The following is an 18,710-nucleotide window of genomic DNA, read 5'->3' as shown; positions in this document are numbered from 1 at the left end:
AATCAACCAGTACATGTACCAGTATATAATTCGAGCCTTCTAACCAGTAATTTAGTTCCTCAAGTGCTATTGTCAGGCATGTGTGTTATAAGCCACAGTCAAATAAGGTTAAAATACACCTGCACATTATAAATAAAGCATAGGATGACAGAAGAAGATAAATATGGGAAAAGAGGCATTGCCAAGTTTCAGAAATTTAAGCTAAGGTGTTCTAGACTACCCAAATGAAGTACATGTACCAGTATATAATTCTTTTACATAGAATTACATAGGATATACGGCACAGAAACAGGCCATTCGGCGTTTATGCTCCACTAGAGCCTCCTCCTGTCTTTTCTCATCTAAATCTATCAGCATGATCCTCTATTCTCTTCTCCCTTTTATGCTTGTCTAGCCTCCCCTTAAATGCATCTATACTATTTGCTTCAACCACTCCCTGTGGTAGCAAGTTCCACATTCCCGCCACTCTTTGGGTAAAGAATTTTCTTCTGAATTCCCTAATGGCTCTTCCCCACAAGTGGAAATATTAATTCTGTATCCAATCTTATCAAAACCTTTCATAATTTTAAAGACCTCTATTAGGTTACCGCTCAGCCTTCTTTTTTCAAGAGAATTCATCTCATGGCTGTTTCTGGGACCTTGTTGTGCATTAAATGGATGCCATATTATCCTACAAAACAATAGTGACTACGCTTCAGATATAATTCATTGACTAACTGTCCATTTTAAATGATGGAAACCATTTCCGCTTCAGTTCTTTTCTGAAACGCCAAATGTTATAAAGTTGTTACATCAGCAGCAACTTTAAAAATCAGTGCTCCCATCTTAATGGAGATATGACCTGATTATAACTGCTCAACCATTTTGTTGCCTAGGCCCTAAGCTCTGGAATTCACCACCTAAACCTCTCCACCTCTCTACCCCTCTTTCCACCTTTAAGACGTTCCTTAAAACCTTCCTCTTTGACTAAGCTTTTGGTCACCTACCCTAATTTCTCCTTATATGGCTCGGTGTCAAAATTTTTTTGTCTTGTAATACTCCTTTGAAGTGGCTTGGGACGTTTTACTATGTTAAAGGTGTTATATAAATACAAGTTGTTGATGTTTTACTAGATATTCTATATACAGTCAAAGAATTTCTGCAACAGTCTGATCGTTTCCATGTCCGATAAAATCTTAAGTTTTGCTGCAGCTCAGGCTCTTAGTCTTGAGTAGTAGAGATTCAAGGACTTCTTTGCCCCCTGAAATCAGTGTGTGTGCATGCGCAGCTCAATTTCATTGAAAATAACAGTGGATTTTAGGAATCATAGGACCTGCTGGATGAGCTCAGTCTTACACGAAAGTCTAAAGTAAAAGGTGGAACCAGGCTGGATGTGAATTTCAACTGCAACTGTACACCACAGGGGGAACAGTGATTTTTTATTTAAAACTAGCAGAGACCCACAAAACATTTGCAGTCAAATTAGTATCTTTATTTGGATCCCATTCCGCCCAAGCAGTTGCACCGCCAATTTAAAGGAATAAAAAAAATACATACCAGTCATTTTCAGCTGGATCCCTCGATTTCCCACTGCACGGTGCCCCCAGCGGGTTTTTCTGCCAGTGCACCATCTCCGAACTGAGTGAGGCCTGGCAGCGCGGTCGCCCTTAAAGGGGAGGGCGCACTGCCGTGGTCGCAGTGGAAGAATTTTTGCTGGCCGACTTGCCGATTGGCTGGCAAAATACTAACCCCGGGTTCGGCCGGGCTGGCCTGGCCTGGCCAAAACCCTCCCTGGTGGCTCAGTGGAAGTTAAAAAAACGATTGCATCTCTCCCCTTTAACGGAGGGGAGAGAGCGTGGTGATGCACATGCGCTGTGACATCACCACGTTGATTGACAGCGGCGGACGGCCCAACCGACCCATTTTCAGCCAATCAGCCTGGCTTTGAGTCTGAGGCCAGACCCTATTATGATCCATTTCCTGCAGGACTTCGAAAAAAATTCAGTCCTGAAAATGAATCTACTCACTGTGCCAGCTTTCTGGTGCATCTGAATTTCGGCCTCTATATCTCCACATGCTGTGCCAGAACATTTAAGAAAAAATAATCAAATCTATGAATAGTTATTGGAAGCTGTGGCTGATGCATTTTCAGCTGAATCCCTCGATCCCTCGCCACATGGTGCCCCGGCAGGTTTTTCTGTCTAGGTGCTCCTGCAGGCAGAGCAGTATACAATGAGTGTGATATAAGAACATAAGAAATAGGAGCAGGAGTAGGCCATCGGCCCCTCAAGCCTACTCCGCCATGCAATAGGATCATGGCTGATCATCGACCTCAACTCCACTTTCCCGCCCGATCTCCATATCCCTTGATTCTCCATAGACTTCAAAAATCTATATCTCAGTCTTGAATATGTTGAGACTCAACATCCATAGCCCTCTGGGGCAGAGAATTCCAAAGATTCACAACTCTGAGTGAAGAAATTCCTCCTCATCTCTGTCTTAAATGGTCTACCATTTATCCTGAGACAGTGCTCCCTAGTTCTAGGCACTCTAGCCAGGGGAAAGAACCTCTCGGCATCCACCCTGTCAATTCCCTTCAGAATTTTGCATGTTTCAATCAGATCACCTCTCATTCAATATAACTTAGTCACCATGTCTTGACTTAAATATAATTTGTTTTCAGGCTTCACAAATTAGATACAGATCTTTCTATGTATAAAAATATTAATTTAATCTTTATTTAGTGATAGAAGCTCCATGTCCAGCAAAACATGCAGCATTCATCATAATAGCATGAAAGCATGCTATTATAGTGCAACATTACTTGCAGGATATAGCAGTTAACTTATCCTGGGAGCATGGCCAGTGAGCATCTCTTTCTCTCTGGAGGTTCACTGCAGCTCGCTGTCTGGGTGTGAACCTTTTCTTATCACAGGTACATGACAGCTAGCATTCGGCTCTTGCTGCAACTCCATTTAGTTCCCCAGACTTTACATAAACTTTATTACATTGAGTGAGTGGCTGACCAGATGGCATCATTCTGCTGAATTAGCACTCTGGTATTGCATTTGGCATCAGTAAATACTAGTTGCCTTATCACCCAGCTCATTCTTTCTATCTCTGGGAACCTGTCAATCCCAAAGATTTTTAATGCATTCATACCACAGGGACTTTTGTACAATGTTCTGTCTGTTCCCCTTATCCATTTCCCATACAAGCACCATCTGCTCACCCCCCCCCCCCTCCCCACCCCACTAATTTCACACAATTCATTCATAGGCGGTCCCTTGTATTGAGGATGACTTGCTTCCATGCCAAAAATGAATGAGCTCACAGGTATTTCAATGAAGGACCTAATATTCCAGGTCCCGAACTACATGTTGAAGGGTGGAAGATGCCTGTGTGTGGATTTTTTTTTAAACGTGTGTTGGCCGTTGCACACCAGCCACCACACGGGCTTGACAGAGCGAGGTCTTGGTCCAGTGGCGAGGATTAACCAAGACGACTGGAGACCAGCTCTGCTGCACGGACCTAGTGCGCACACATTGCAGTGTGGGCTGGCCCGTGCTGCCTCAGGGCCCTTGCCTCTGCTGGGGCCTGAACTCGTGCCTCTCCTGGGCCCCAATCACGTTGCTCCACGAACACTCGCTGCTCCTGTGCCCCAACCTCGCCGCTCCTGCTGTACCTGCCCATGCTCCAATCAGCAACCTGGACCTTGGTGATGTCCAAAAAGTCGCCCTCTTCATAGCTGTCGCTATCCTGCACTTGCACGCGTTGCACCTTGAAGTGGTATGCTCCATGCTGCTCCTTTGACCCCGACCTGCTCATGATCCTTGCACGTCAGGTCAAAGGAGCAGCATTAATAAACCAACTAGTTCTTAACAGCAATGTGTTGCTATGAATGCTTAAGCAAAGAACCCGTGCAGCAAATACATTACACACAGTAACTAGACATTGATTAGTTATTTCAAGATGTTGTGGCTTAAAGACTGTGTTACCATGTTTTGCAAACACAATTTTAGCCCTAGAAATTAGTGTTCGCAACTGGAGTTAATGGCCACCATGCTAAGGAGAACAAATTTGTCTTCGGGGCTGGAGATTGGTGGTGCAACGCTAATCTTCTGTGCAACGCGCTCCTGCTGGCTTTAGTGGAGACCTCCCAGCTGAAGTTCCTGTCCTGAAGTCGCGTTAGCACTGTCTCTGGGAGAAAGGCTGTGGAGCTCGCAAGGAATTGTGGGCAATTAAAAGGACTATGAACTAAAGGGGCAATGCACTCGGAACTAATACAAATTAAAATGGAGTGAAAAAGATATAGTTTTTAGCCCTTACTGCCTTTCAATAAAAAATGTAACATTAAAAAGAAGTCACAAATGTGATTATTCCCTTCCAAACCTCAAAAATTGGCAAAACTGCTCAGCAAGCCAGGGAGGGGGCATCCAGGGTCTCACCTGCAGCACTCCAGTTTTGTGCAGGGAGTCAACACGGGCCAGGAGGCCCTCCAGAAAGGCAGATGTGAGACTGCATCACCAAGGTCGTCACTACCAGCAATGCCGCCCCCATCACCTGGCTCCAGTGCCTAACGAAGCTTCATGACCTGACCACTGGTCAAGGTCAGTGAATGCATCTTCAAAAGCTGTTTCCTACCAACTGCACCAGTAGTCTCTCAAACTGCTCAATGCACAACCCCCACCCCCAATCACTCCTACCAACAATCTGCACAAATCATGAGGCACAGCTCACATTCCTAGCCTCACCTCACCTCCTTGGAGGAGACGGTGCAGCCCATTCTTGACGGGGGCATGGCTGAGCCTTTGGCCAGAGGTGGGGCTGAAAGGATAAATGGTGTTGGCATCCTCATATGTTATCCTGCTTCTGGCACGGACCTCTTGCTTTCCCGCCCACCCATCACCATAACTCTACCCTTGTGCCTTCGTCACTTCACACAGCCAAGAAATGCAGCCTGCCCAGCCAGTGGTTGACCAAGAAGAGAGAGCAGAGAGTGAAGATGATGAAGAAACACCGTCGTCAGTTGATTTGACACTCCCAGCCACAAGCTCCCCAAGGTCGACTAGCAAACCCATTTGTAGTGTCCCCACTGAAGGTCAGCAGCCTTCTACCAGCCATTCTGCAGCCACTGAACAAGCCCCACACTGAAGCGGAACTAAACAACAGAATCAGTGGAAACCTGTTCAACCATCGTTGTCTCCGGGTCAGATCCAAGACTGTCCCAATCTCTGCCGTCAAGCTACAGTACGCGGACGACGCTGGCATCTGCGCACATTCAGAGACTGAACTCCAAGTCATAGTCAACATCTTCACTGAGGCATATGAAAGCATAGGCCTTACACTAAACATCCGTAAGACAAAGGTCCTCCACCAACCTGACCCCGCCACACAGCACTGCCCCCCAGTCATCAAGATCCACGGCGTAGCCCTGGGCAACGTGGACCACTTTCCATACCCTGGCAGCCTATTATCAGCAAGGGCAGACATCGATAACGAGCTTCAACACTGCCTCCAATGCGCCAGCGCAGCCTTCGGCCGCCTGAGGAAGAGAGTGTTCGAAGATCAGGCCCTCAAATCTGCCACCAAACTCATGGTCTACAGGGCTGTAGTGATACCCGCCCTCCTGTATGGCTGAGACGTGGACTGTATACAGTAGACATCTCAAATCGCTGGAGAAATACCACCAACGATGTCTCCGCAAGATCCTGCAAATCCCCTGGGAGGACAGACGCACCAACGTTAGCGTCCTCAATCAGGTCAAAATCCCCAGCATCGAAGCAGTGACCACACTCGACCAGCTCCGTTGGGCGGGCCACATTGTTCGCATGCCTGACACAAGATTCCCAAAGCAAGTGCTCTACTCGGAACTGCTACACGGCAAGCGAGCCCCAGATGGGCAGAGGAAACGTTTCAAGGACACCCTCAAAGCCCCCTTGATAAAATGCAACATCCCCACCGACACCTGGGAGTCCCTGGCCAAAGACGGTCCTAAGTGGAGGAAGAGCATCCAAGAGGGCGCTGAGCACCTCGAGTCTCGTCGCCGAGAGCATGCAGAAAGCAAGCGCAGGCAGCGGAAGGAGCGTGCGGCAAACCAATCTTCCCACACACCCTTTCCTTGAACGACTGTTTGCCCCACCTGTGACAGGGACTGTAATTCCCGTATTGGACTGTTCAGTCACTTAAGAACTCACTTTTAGAGTGAAACAAGATTTTGAGGGATTGCCTATGATGACTGAGGTAGCAGTGCGTGACATCAGTAAGATAGGCAAAGGCACTCACAAGGCAATCACTAAGAGAATGTGTAAGGGTGATGAGTTGATATGATGTCTTGATATTATATTGGATGGATAGATGTATAAAGTTCAATTGCTTTGTGGTGGCTTTTATTTCAGTATTGTGGCCAAGAGGACGCTGTGATGGTCAGTAACAGGGAAAGTAACGTGTGAGTCAAATGTGGAAAGGGGATTTGGGATTGTAGTCACTGGTACCGCAGGCAGATAATTCCATCCTGGATATCCCGGCCAGAAAGGAGCTGTCTTGGTTGCATCTTTCTTTCTGTTTCCTTCTCTTCTGTGTCTTCCTCTTCTCTCTGTGAGTGGATGCTGTAAATCTGAAATGACAGCATAAAATGCTGGAAATACTCAGCTGGTCAGGCAGCATCCTGACCTGAGACGTGAACTCTGTTTCTCTCTCCACGGATGTTGCCTGAACTGAGTGTTTGCCGCATTTTCTGTCTTCCCTGAAGCATTCCTTTACCATCTGAGCAGCACTTAAAAAAAAAACTTCTATTATCTATTACAGCCAACCATTACTTCAATAAAATCAAAAAAAACAATCCAAAAGCTTAACTCCACACTTGCCTGAAAGACGTGTGTGTCCCTTTTAAGAGGTGTTGACATCACCATTGTCAGCCTCCTAGCATGCCAGGTTTACCTGCCGTACTTAGGACCCAATGCTGAATTCAGCACTCGGGTCGAAGTTTGGCGTGGTGATAAGTCGGCGTTGCACGCCACCATTTTTTCCCCAGGGCACTGCCAGTTACCTGCAAAGGGAAGGAGGAAAATGGTGGCTGCCACAGGACCCACCACCAATTGGTGAATGAGTGGCGGCTGCCATTTCATGGCATTGCGGAGTGGCAGTAAATAGATGAATTTAAAGCCCCAAAAGTTTACATTACTATGATCGCACACAATTTTCGTCTCCTACCAGTCGTGATGTTCCGAGACTTCTGAGAAGTGTTACTGTAGTGGCAACAAGGAGTGAGACTGACTGTGATCTATACTTTGGCTCTGACATTAAGGATTCCTGTAGGTGTAGTTATCAAACCGACGGTAGTAAATAATTTTCCTCTTAAGATGAATTCCATTTCTTTCGGGAGAATTTAACAGTCATTTTAGAATATGTTTGCGAATCAGAAAGGAGAAAATAACAAATTAGAAAACAGAAAAACGTTAGCACTACACACTTAACCAATCAGGGAAGAGCATAGGAACAGGAGTAGGTCATTATTGGTGCAAAACATTTTATTATAATTACCTGGATTTCTTTATTTTCTCTGTAGCTATAAAATTGAACATTAGTATATGTATGTATTTAGTCCCTTTCCTCAAGAAATTACTTGTTTTTTTTAAGATTTGTGATTTGCAGTTTATTTTGGCAGGAATTTGTCCATTCGTAAGTTCTGCATGCTGTTTGACCAAATGTCTGAACATATGGTGTATTTGTTTGTATTAATCTGAAACCTTCCAAAACATCCTTGTCAAAATATTTGTTACCTAATGTACAAGAGGTTTGTTTATGCAGCAAAAATTGAATTCTCTGCTTTACTTATGTTTAAGCCCTCTTTATAATAACTGTAGCATTTATACTTAGTGGTTTACAGGTCTTGGATACCGCTGATCCATTATATTTTACTGCACTTGTGTTCATGTACCAACCTCTCCTGTGGAGCCTGTCAGATGTTTGTTAGTTACTTTCTTCCCAGCTGTTCTCACTTTCCAGCTTGATCCTTTCCTGCATTTATTTATCTGTCTTCTGGTTTGTATATTTCTGTCATGTATAGCCTTACTCACTTTTCCTCTTTGTGTATATTAGATTTCATTGTTAGAGACTGAGCCCTCAACAACACTCCAATGCACTGCCTCACCTTTGGTGTCAACTTTACAGTGAACATCCCACCATTTTGCAATGTTGGGCAGTTTTTAACTATTTTATTTTGGTTGAAATCCATCCTACTGTGGACTTGTAAGTAGAAGTTCAAACGAGCTTTGCCAGGGAATGGTATGTCCCACATGATGAGTTTTCTTTTATTGTGGGGAAGTACTGAAGGGAGATGCTTCCCCAGAAGGGAAAAGGATAAATGAAAGCTGATCATCCATGGCTGCTATCAGATACAGAATGATAAGGAAAAATGAATGATGGATAAAAAATGATGCTTAACAGCACCTAGTGTAGGGTCTGATCCTCCATGTTAGAAACACCAAATTGCACATGCATGGTTATAAACAGACCATAACGTTCCTTACTGATGATATCGCTGTAATAACATACACACACAAATATTGGCCCAAAAATTGCATTGGAAAGCTTCCTGCAGGCAGATGCTTTCAACCGAAAAAACTCAAAAGTATATGGTGGTCCCAGAGAAACATATACTTGCAGTCCGAGGCCTCCATTCGCAGCCCGGCGCATGGGCTTACACATCCCAGGAACGTAGGCGCAACCTGGGATCACATGGGCCTAAACCACCAATCACAATGTAATGTTCTCATTGATAATGGGAGCTCCACTTGTACGAGCTCCCATTACTATCAATGAGAATATCCCCAAAACACAGAAACACAGCATAACATTTAGATGAAAGACCCTCTTTTGGTTTATGTTCTTCCATGGCTTATGCTTAAAATGGGTCAATGGTATTGCAGTCCTTTTGAAATGAAACCTGAAAAGTTGAACTTAGACACTCCATGTTTATTTTGTTCATTAAAAATTATGAAAATACCCAGTATAGATATATTACGCAGTGTAGCGGTATTTGAAATGTTAACCAATCATTACAAACAACTTACAAATTGAAACAAGAAAATGCTCAATTAACAGTCAAGGTAATCACGAGTTTTCATATTGATAAAGTACATATTCTCAATGGGGCATTTACAGGAGGGCATATTGGTGGAATAATTATCTTTGTGTATATAGTATAACACACACATCAGGATGGCAGGGTGAGTGCTTGGACGAGCATGGTCATATAGGGGCAACCCCATCTTTTTAGGAGTGTTTGCAGGTTAGGTCACAGTTCCTGTACAGCTGGAGACCAGTGGTGCAGTGCTTTTGTTTTATGTATGGGAACTCGCTGCTGGTGCTTTGGGGCATGTTATATGGGCTTTCCATTTGTAGGCAAAGTCGATATGTTAAGTGCTCAGACTGACGTGTCCAACGGATGCTCAATCCACATCTTTATGGTGAAAGGTGTAGGATCTTGCCATAGTAGAACTATAGGATCTTTCCCTAATAAAGATAGAAGTCTGGAAATTACTCTTGTTAGTATTACTGGACAAATATTATTCTTCTGTTTGCTGTTTTAACAACAAATTGCATTTATATAGCGCCTTGAACATAGTAAAATGTCCTTAGGCACAGAGATGTTAATCTGTTTATTTAAATTGGGTTAATGTCGCCATTAAAATAATAAAGAGAGAAATAAGTGTTTGCCCACCAATATTGGCAACTGTAATTTCCAGGCTATCATTTTATTTAAAAGCATTTCTCTAATTAAATTTGTCTATGTAAACTAATTTCTATTTTGACTGGTCAGAAAAGAGTTTTTCTAATATAAAATGTTTGTTGAGGTTACTAAGTAAAAGTGGTTATTCTTCATTATTTGTTAGGATGGGGGATGGAAAGTCTTGATTTATTGCCTATTTTTAGTTGCCCTGGGGGCATTACAAGTGTGGGCTGGAGTTACATGTAGGCCAGACCAGATAGGGGTGGCAGGTTCCATTCCGTGAAAGATACTAGACAACAGTTGAGTTTTTAAGTCAAATTTCATGATCCTTTTTTTCTGATACTGGCCCACGCAACATACTATGGATTTAAATTCATGACCTCTGGGTTGTTCATCCTGTATCATAGCCAGTACACTACCATATCCTCTTAATTGGAAAGGTACATCAATCTGTTAGTCTTATTTAGTTTGTACAACAATATTCACTGCTACAGATTGAAAATGTTGGCTTGCCTATATTCCACCTATAGGTAATTCATCATTAGCAGCACCAGCATGACATATTTTACTTTTTTAAATCTTGGGATGCTGTTTCTGAAAATGAATGCAAATCTTTTATGAATTCTTCTACATGTAATGCCCTGTTCAGTTTTCTTTCCCAAGTATTTAATTAAAAACATCAGATTGGAATATGGAAGATGTTTTTTTGTAAATCACTTGATGGAAGTGGAGTGACAATACTGAAGGATCTAATTTTATTAGCCTCAGCTCATCCGCTACTGAAACCCCCATCCATACCTTTGTTACCTCTAGACTGGATTATTCCAACGCATTCCTGATTGGGCTCCCAAGTTCTAACGTAAACTTGAGGTCATCCAAAACTCGGCTGCCCGTATCCTAACTCGCACCAAATCCCATTCACCCATTGCCTCTGTGCTTGCAGTACATTGGATCCTGGTTAAGCAACGCCTCGATTTCAAAATTCTCATCCTTGTTTACTAATCCCTCCATGACTCAGCCCCTCCCTATCTCTCTCATCTCCTCCACTCTCACAAGACCTCCCCTCCCCGAGATATCTGCGTTCCTCTAATTCTGTCCTTTTAAGCATCCCTGATTATAAGCGCTCAACCATTGATGAGTTTCCCCAATAAGGATATTTTTAAGGACAGTGCTAAATAATGTTTTTAAAAAGCTTGCCTTACCTGGTGGAGTTGTATGGGAATCTGTGATAACGGCGCCATCTTGGGTTCTCTTCAACATAAATCCAATCACTGGTTTGTTTACAGTGGGCCCGCTAAAGCTAACTCGTGTGCTCTCCGCAATTTCGAAGCAGCAATATTCCCCTTTTCAAACACCAGGCTGTTCCAAAAAGAACAGGTACAACTGTGACTTCAGAAAGTCATTATAGATCGGCACCAGATACGAATAAATGGCGCTTTGCAGGTTGGGTGTTGATACGGATTTTGTGTGAAAAATTTTTCAAAGTTGTAAAACGTCAACGGCGTCATTCTTCGAAAATGGAGCTGAGTTAAATTTTGGGAGCAAAGGCTGCGTTTACAGATTGAGCTTTTTGTGAGTTTATAATTTGTTTTTAAAGACATTTAAGGACACTTAAAGAATGGGGGCTATTCTATCTTTGCCATATGTGGTGCGTGCTTATGCTATTCTGGCTTTTCATCGAAGAAGGCTTATTTGACAGCATTATCAGCATAATTAATAGGTCGCATACTTATGGGGAGGAGGTCTTCCCTTGAATGAGTTTACAGGGAGAGGTGCTCATACCTGCACCTGATTGAGGCACAGTGTGTTAGAAGGCTGCGCTTTCGAAAAGAGGTAGTCGCAGAGATATTCCAGCTCATAAAGGCAGACATACAGCCTAGAAGCGGGAGGAGGACTGCACTGCCCGTCGAGATCCAGATAACTGCGGCACTTGCCTTCTATGGCTCCGGCTCCTTTCAGACGGGGAGTGGCATCACTTGGCACTGTCAATTGCCGCTGGGCAATGATAGCCTGGGTGTGTTCCCGCGTTGCAGCGACTATCTCCGACATGCCTGCAGAAAGTGTTGCTATTCCTCCTGAATGCCCTCCCTAATGTCAGCAGATAGTGCTGCTATTTCTCCCGATGTGCCCTCCCTAATGTCAGCAGATAGTGCTGCTATTTCTTCCTTCATCCCACCCACGGCCTCGGAGTGATTTTGTAAGCTGAACGCTCTACTCACTCATTCCTTGAGCTCTACCACCTCCCGTGGAGCCTGCATTTCAGGAGAGCACTGTTCCACTAATCCTCCTCCTCCATACAGATGAGCCTGCTGCTGCCCTGGGTGTGCTTTCCTGCAACCCATTGGGACCCGCGACCTCCTGAGGGTGGACAACCCACAAATGTCCCCTTGCATATGTAGATGTGTTGAAAATGCTTGGTACATCCATGGTCTGCAACTCCAACAATTGCAATATCACCGTCTGATCAACCTCCTCCTCCTCCTCCACCACCCCCCCCCCCCCCCCAAACCCATGAAAAATATTGTTGGTCTCCTGCTCTGCATTCTCCTCCTCGTCCTCCTCCTGATTGCTCTGTGTAACTTGTTCAGTATGGCCGAGGTCGTCGGGCTCATCCACTTCTGCCTCTGGCATGGTGGTGGGGTCTTGTCCTTCATTATTGGATGTCTGTGCAACATCTGCAAAATATAACAGAGCAGGCAAATGGTTAGCAGCAGGGGAGGGGACAGGGTGACATGAGTATGCTCACATGGCGCAGACTCATTTGTAGGACTGTGACGAATGATAGTACATCGCATAAACCGAAGTGTAGCCGACGGAGACGACATCGCATAAACCGAAGCGTAGCCCACTTGTGCCAGCCCAGACTGGATTTTGCAGGACTTACCCTCTCTCTGCAACCTGGACCCAGCATCCGCACGGGTGGTCGATCTTCGGGACCCACCAATAATACCAGCGATACTACTTCCCAAGGCTGTTAGTGGTGCACTCTTGGTGGACCACCACCAGTTTTCGTCCGCTCGGTTGATGTTGGACTCCTTCTGCAAAGATGGCAACAGAAATCTTTGAGAGGGGCCTTCTGCTGTAATGGCATACACACCGAGTCACATTTACAATTCAAGTAATTGTAGTGCATAAATAAAAGCATTACTTACTCTATAACTACTTGACAAAGATCCTGCCACTTTTTCCGGCAATGATGGCCAGTCCTCCTGATGGACCCAACTGAGGAGACCTGTTCAGCAATGCATTCCCAGGCTTGAGCTATTGCTGCTTGTTTAAGTTTACCTGGACCCTTCTTGCCAATTTGGCACTTCTCTCTCCACAGCACCTTCCAGGGCCTCATTGGCGTCTTGGTTAAACTTCCGGCTATTTTCCTTTCCGAATCAGACTCCATTTTTCGTTTTGCAGCTCCTATGTGGAAGTACTCTCAAATCTCCTGCAAGTTACAATGGTCTTTAAAAATGGCTAATCCAGACCAGGAAGTGTACATGAAAAACAGGCGATTTTTTTTGGGGGGGGGGGGGATTTTGTTGCTTTTTTTGCGCATGCGCAGAATGGGTGTTATTTTTAACGCAAAAAAATATATCTCCATTCTTAAAAACGAAGGTATTTTAGCACTACGCCAAAATTAAAAGAAACTTAGGCCTTGTTTTGGCATTAAAAATCGTCCCTTAATCAGAACTGGCACAAAAAATAGAGCTATTTTTCAATGTGGAAATTCTAGATCTTTATTCAATCTGTTCAACGAGGTGCTATACTGCCGAACCAGTACTCCCCTCCTTTCAGTAACATCTTACATTTATAAAGCACCTTTAACATATAAAACATCCCATAGTGCTTCAGAGGTGTTATCAAAAAAGCATATGTTACAGCTTGAACCTGATCCTGATCTTCCAGATGGTTGAACAGGTGATTGGGATTTGGACTTCTAAATGGCTCTCATCATTTGTGCTTCTTTGTAAATTGACTGGTAGCAGATAGGGCAAAAATAGGACCTTTTTGTATCCGTGGTTAACGCACCTCATCCTGTGACTGAGCTAAACAAGTATTTGAAGCTCCACTGACATACTTCGACACGTTTTCTTTTAATTACCCATGTTATAATCCCTTAGGTAAGCTATTTAATATTGTAATTAATTTATAGATTAAATCCAAATATTTAGATTTTTAATAAATCAAGTTTACTATTGCCACAAAAGGTAAGACTCATTTAAAAAAAATACTGTTAAATAGCAATCCATTTCTTTCTATTCATTTCTATCATTAATCTGGAAGAATTTTTAGTATTCATACTATTCTGGTTTGTGTATATAATGTTCAGTTATATGTTAAGTGAAACATCTGTAATGGGATATTAAAAGATCTTTATAAAAAAAAGTTAACATTCTTGTTTACAAACATGTAACATGGGATAAATCTTCTTAAACACATAGTAGGGAATTTTAACCTAAAAAAAATGGGTGAGTTTGGAGCGTGCTGGTAGTTAAATAGTTAAAAATCGGATTCCTGACCTAAACCCGCCTCCAATTTGCCCACTTCAGATTTAATGGGCGGGCAGCCAACCCGCTCCCAGGAAACGGAACCTCAATTTAAATATTACGATGAGGCTGGAAGCCTCTTCTTTAACCTACACTTTGTTTTTAACTGTAGCTGGTCGGGTTTTACACATTTCGTAAAATCCAGAAGTTACAGCAAAGTGGGGGACTGCTGCATCCAGGATTTAAGTGTCATTATACCTACCTTATGGATCCAGGGTCACTGTGTAGCCCACCCCCCGCGATTGTAGACCACCCCTCGAGGCCTCTGATTGCCTTCCATCATCATCGATAGTCCTTAGGCCGGCCCCGATCTTCCTCCGACCACACCCCAAACCCGGGTTTGACGACTTCCCCGATCTTCTCTCTCTCCCCCCAGGTCCTACGATGTCCCCGATCTTCTCAAAAATTTGCATGGCTAGGGGGAAAGGGCTGGGGAGTGGGACCAGTTGAAGTGCTCTTGTAGAGAGCCGGCACAGACTCGAAGGGTCGAATGACCTCCTTCTGTACCGTAACCATTCTATGATTCAGCCCCCACCCCCTCGATCTTTCCCTTCTCTTTGTGTTCCGGTGCTGCAGCCAGCCAGCCTCTCCATCATTAAAAGTCGGCAGTGCCTGCGGGAAACCCATTCTCCTAGGTTTCCCGCCCACATCGGAGGCCCCCCCCGGCCCCCAACCCGCTTTCCCCATGAAAATCCAGCCCATTGTTATAAAATAGTATTTGACATTATAAGAAATTTTCCCCTGTTCCTCCTCCCCAAACTCAAAAGTTTACAAAACTCTTCCATTATCACAGTGCTCTTTTAGTAAGTGTTTTAATTAGCAGGCAAACACATATATTTTTTGCAGGTGATGCCACCATTTTATATAATGTAACTCCAATATTAAAGCAACTTGTTCCCTGCTTTGATTTTGTTACTGTTGTAAATACTCAGAGGTATTGTGAAGAATTTTAGAGGATGTTAATACATTTAGTGAACCGAGGAAATCGCCCTCCTCTCCCTTTACTAGAAGGAATAAAATATAAAAGCCAGTCAGTCTTTTCCCCTCTTGGTCCTCAAAGCCTCCAGGACTCGCTCCAGATTAACATTAGGAATATGTCTACTGCTTGCTCCCTGGACTGGAGAACTCTATTTGACTTGGGCAGATAGAGAAGCAACCTATGTAACTCTTGAGAAAATAAGCTTACAAAACTAGTTTTTCAAAATAAATTACCTTGAAATGAGAAAGCAAGTTTGTAAGAATGTTTTCATGGTCCTGATTTGGTAGCCCAGCTGTGGTGCATTTTTCACAGCCATCTGTTCCCAGTATTACATTCCAGCATTATAGTCGCAACGTTAAACCTGAACACACTTGTGTTGTGTTTTTATCAATTTTAAGCAGTTGCGCTGGTCGGTGAAATACCAAGCAGAGCCAGTGTCTGGAGTAGCAGTGTCATTAGAGATTGTCCAAGCGTTCATGTCTGCCCTCTTGTCCAAGCAACCAACAGTGATTGTATTCAGGCAAGAACCAAGAACATAAGTTTTTTTTTAAACGGAAGTTATATATTTTTAACATACTACTAGCTTGATTATATCCCCGATATATTTAGGATGTATTTTATTATTGTCACGTCAATCTGTACAGGACATATTCTCCATTAGAATTTATATTATATGTTTTAAAAATTACATTCAGTGATATTGCAGCAAATTATTTTGTTGTCTAGAATCGAAAGTCTAAATATTTGCCACTATTTTGCAGTCCCACAGGTAGCAGCAGGTATGCTTCATCTGCAGAGCTGAGCCAGGGCAGCTCCCAGCTTAGTGAGGAGTTTGATCCAGATAATGAGAGCCTACAAGGCTCAGACATTGATGAGGAACGTGATGGCGATTCTTACCACTCCTGCCACAGCTCAGTGAGCTGTCAGAAAGAACCCTTGGACTGGGACAAAGAAGATAATGAACCACTGGAGATTTGTAGTGAACCTGAAGAGTTCCAGAAGGAGGAAATTGATGAGGAGGAAATTGATGAGGAGGAAATTGATGAGGAGGAAATTGATGAAGAAGAAATTGATGAGGAGGAAATTGATGAGGAGAAAATTTATGAGGAGAAACCTAAAGAAAAGGAAGAAGTTGCTGTTCCAGATAAAATTCCACCTGAAACTGAGATACCTCCTGTGCAGGTTGAAGTGAAACAACAAGAAACGTAAGAATTTGAAAATGTTTGTTGAAGCTGCTATATATTTTAAAGATGGTAAATTATTGGAGAGTGAAGCTCTGAAATGACATATAATTTTGATGAGTGACATTACAGCTGACAGTACATGAATGGTACTATAGTAATTTGAGGTGTTTAATTATCATGCAACAATGGAAAATATAGGTTGTAGAATGTATTCTGCCCAGATACTTTTCAAGAATAATATATGTATCTCAGTGATAACACAATGGCCCTTGTATAATTTGTGTCTGCTAACTTTTGCTATAATAATTTGGCACAGCAAAACCTCATTATAACAGCAAGTTGCTAATCCAACTGTAAATTAAGAGTAAAATATAGGCATTGAAATGGGACACATTAAGAAGCAATTAACTGGATCAATAATTAGAAAGGAAAGTCAACTTGTTAATGAAACAACAGCGAGAAAAGCAACTTGGAGCAAGATTCCCTGGGGGTGAAATTGCCACTTTTTATAGCCCCGTTAGTGCCTCCGGGGGGGCGCGAACAGACCACAAGACACTTTTCGCCCGGAGGAGGAGGTTGCTACCGCCTCCCAGGAAATTGCCTGGAAGTTTGCGGAGGCGTTGCCATTGCGCTCTAGTTCCTTTCGGGGTGGTAAGGGCAATTCCACGATGGGGGCGGGACTTCTGCGCCGGGCGCAGAATGTCCCGGCCCCAGAAGGTTACCACCCCCAATTGGGGCACAGGAAGTTTCACCCCCCTGTTTCTTAATTAAATAAATTAGTTGTTCCAAAAACGAATCATAGAATCATACTGCAGAAAGGGAGGCCATTCGGCACATCGAATCTTTGCAGGCTTTTTGAAAGAGCCTAGTCCTAGTCTCCTGCTCTTTCCCCATAGCCTTGCAAATTTCTCCTTTTCAAGTATATGTCCAATTCACTTTTGAAAACTACGATTGAATATGCTTCCACCATATTTTCAGATATTGCATTCCAGTAGAGGTGGAAGAAAATTTGCAGTAAAGCAGGATTGATTTTTTTTTAAAATTAGGGGAAAATCTAGAAAGGATTGTGATGTGCACTTGTCCCATTCTAATTCGGCAGTTTCAAGTCTTGCATCACATCCCTGGGTTATAATCCTTTAATCAAGTTCTCTCTCTTTGGTGTTTCTCACCTGGTGGCAGAATTTTCAGCCCTCCTTGACCCATCCTTTGTAACTCCCACTTTCTTCAGTTTGGTATTTTTTCCCTATCTTTAAAGGTGCAGTCACGGTACAATGTAAATGCAACCTGAATGACTGGATTGAAACAGAGGGAAACTCCCTGGAGGTCACTTTGTTTTCACACCTGACTTATACTTAAGTTTATTATTGGTCTGATTTTTGACTACAAACCAACTTTAAACTGAAGAGTGCAAATGCGCTGTAAAAGTATTGTGTTCCTAACACAGATGAGGCTGCACACAGGGAGGTTAAAGTAACAGTGACCTCAGTCTTTAATAAGACACTCCAGAGTGAGGAACAGGCCTTGGGGGCCGGCTTATATACAGTGCACCCAAGGGATGCTGGGATCCCTTGGGACTTCAGGGATGCACTCCCTGGTGGCGGAACATGGAAGTGCATGCTTTACAGATACACAACATCACTCCCCCGCCGCCCTCCTCCCCTGGCCCCCAACGTCAAAGTGAAAATTATTTACAAGGTGAGGCGGTCGGGAGTCTTTCTTTCTTTGGTGGACTGCCTCGGTACAAATGTCTGTTCTGGTGTGTTGGCTGTGCCCTTGCTAGGCTGGCGTGTTGTTGGCCCTGCAGGGCTGCTAGGTGAGCCTGGCCTTGCTGGGCTGTTGGGCATGATGGATTCGATTTCCTGGTCCGGCGTGGTGTCGTTGATCCTTTGGGTGTGTTGTGGGCTCGAAAAAGGTGGTGTCTGCTGTGGGTTGTTCAGGGCAGTCTGCGAACCACAGCCTCGTTTGGTCCAGGTACTTTCTGCAAATTTGTCCATTGTCTAGTTTGACTACAAACACCCTATTCCCTTCTTTAGCTATCACCGTGCCCGCGATCCACTTGGGACCATGTCCATAGTTTAGCACGTTCACAGGGTCATTCAGATCAATTTCCCATGACACAGTGGGGCGACCATCGTTTACATTTTGTTGCTGCCGCCTGCTCTCTACCTGATCATGCAGGTTGGGGTGAACCAGCGAGAGTCTGGTTTTAAGTGTCCTTTTCATGAGTAGCTCAGCTGGGGCACCCCTGTGAGCGAGTGGGGTCTTGTGCAGTAGCTGAGCAGTACTCGGGACAGGCA

At 43.8% G+C, this 18,710-nt stretch overlaps 1 protein-coding gene across 1 annotated transcript in view; it reads left to right on the top strand.

The window, feature by feature from the left end:
* Positions 1 to 18,710, top strand: part of unc13a (unc-13 homolog A (C. elegans)) — a 471,750-nt gene that overhangs the window by 216,339 nt on the left and 236,701 nt on the right. The window contains exon 10 of the mRNA XM_070859800.1: positions 15,991 to 16,434. Within this exon, the coding sequence (XP_070715901.1) occupies positions 15,991 to 16,434 (444 nt within the window). The remainder of the gene's footprint in view (positions 1 to 15,990; positions 16,435 to 18,710) is intronic.

This window comes from Pristiophorus japonicus, chromosome 18 (assembly GCF_044704955.1).
Source record: "Pristiophorus japonicus isolate sPriJap1 chromosome 18, sPriJap1.hap1, whole genome shotgun sequence".
NCBI lineage: Eukaryota > Metazoa > Chordata > Chondrichthyes > Pristiophoridae > Pristiophorus > Pristiophorus japonicus.
The sequence above is the reverse complement of the archived record's forward strand: the minus strand, read 5'-3'. Positions and strand labels throughout refer to the sequence as shown.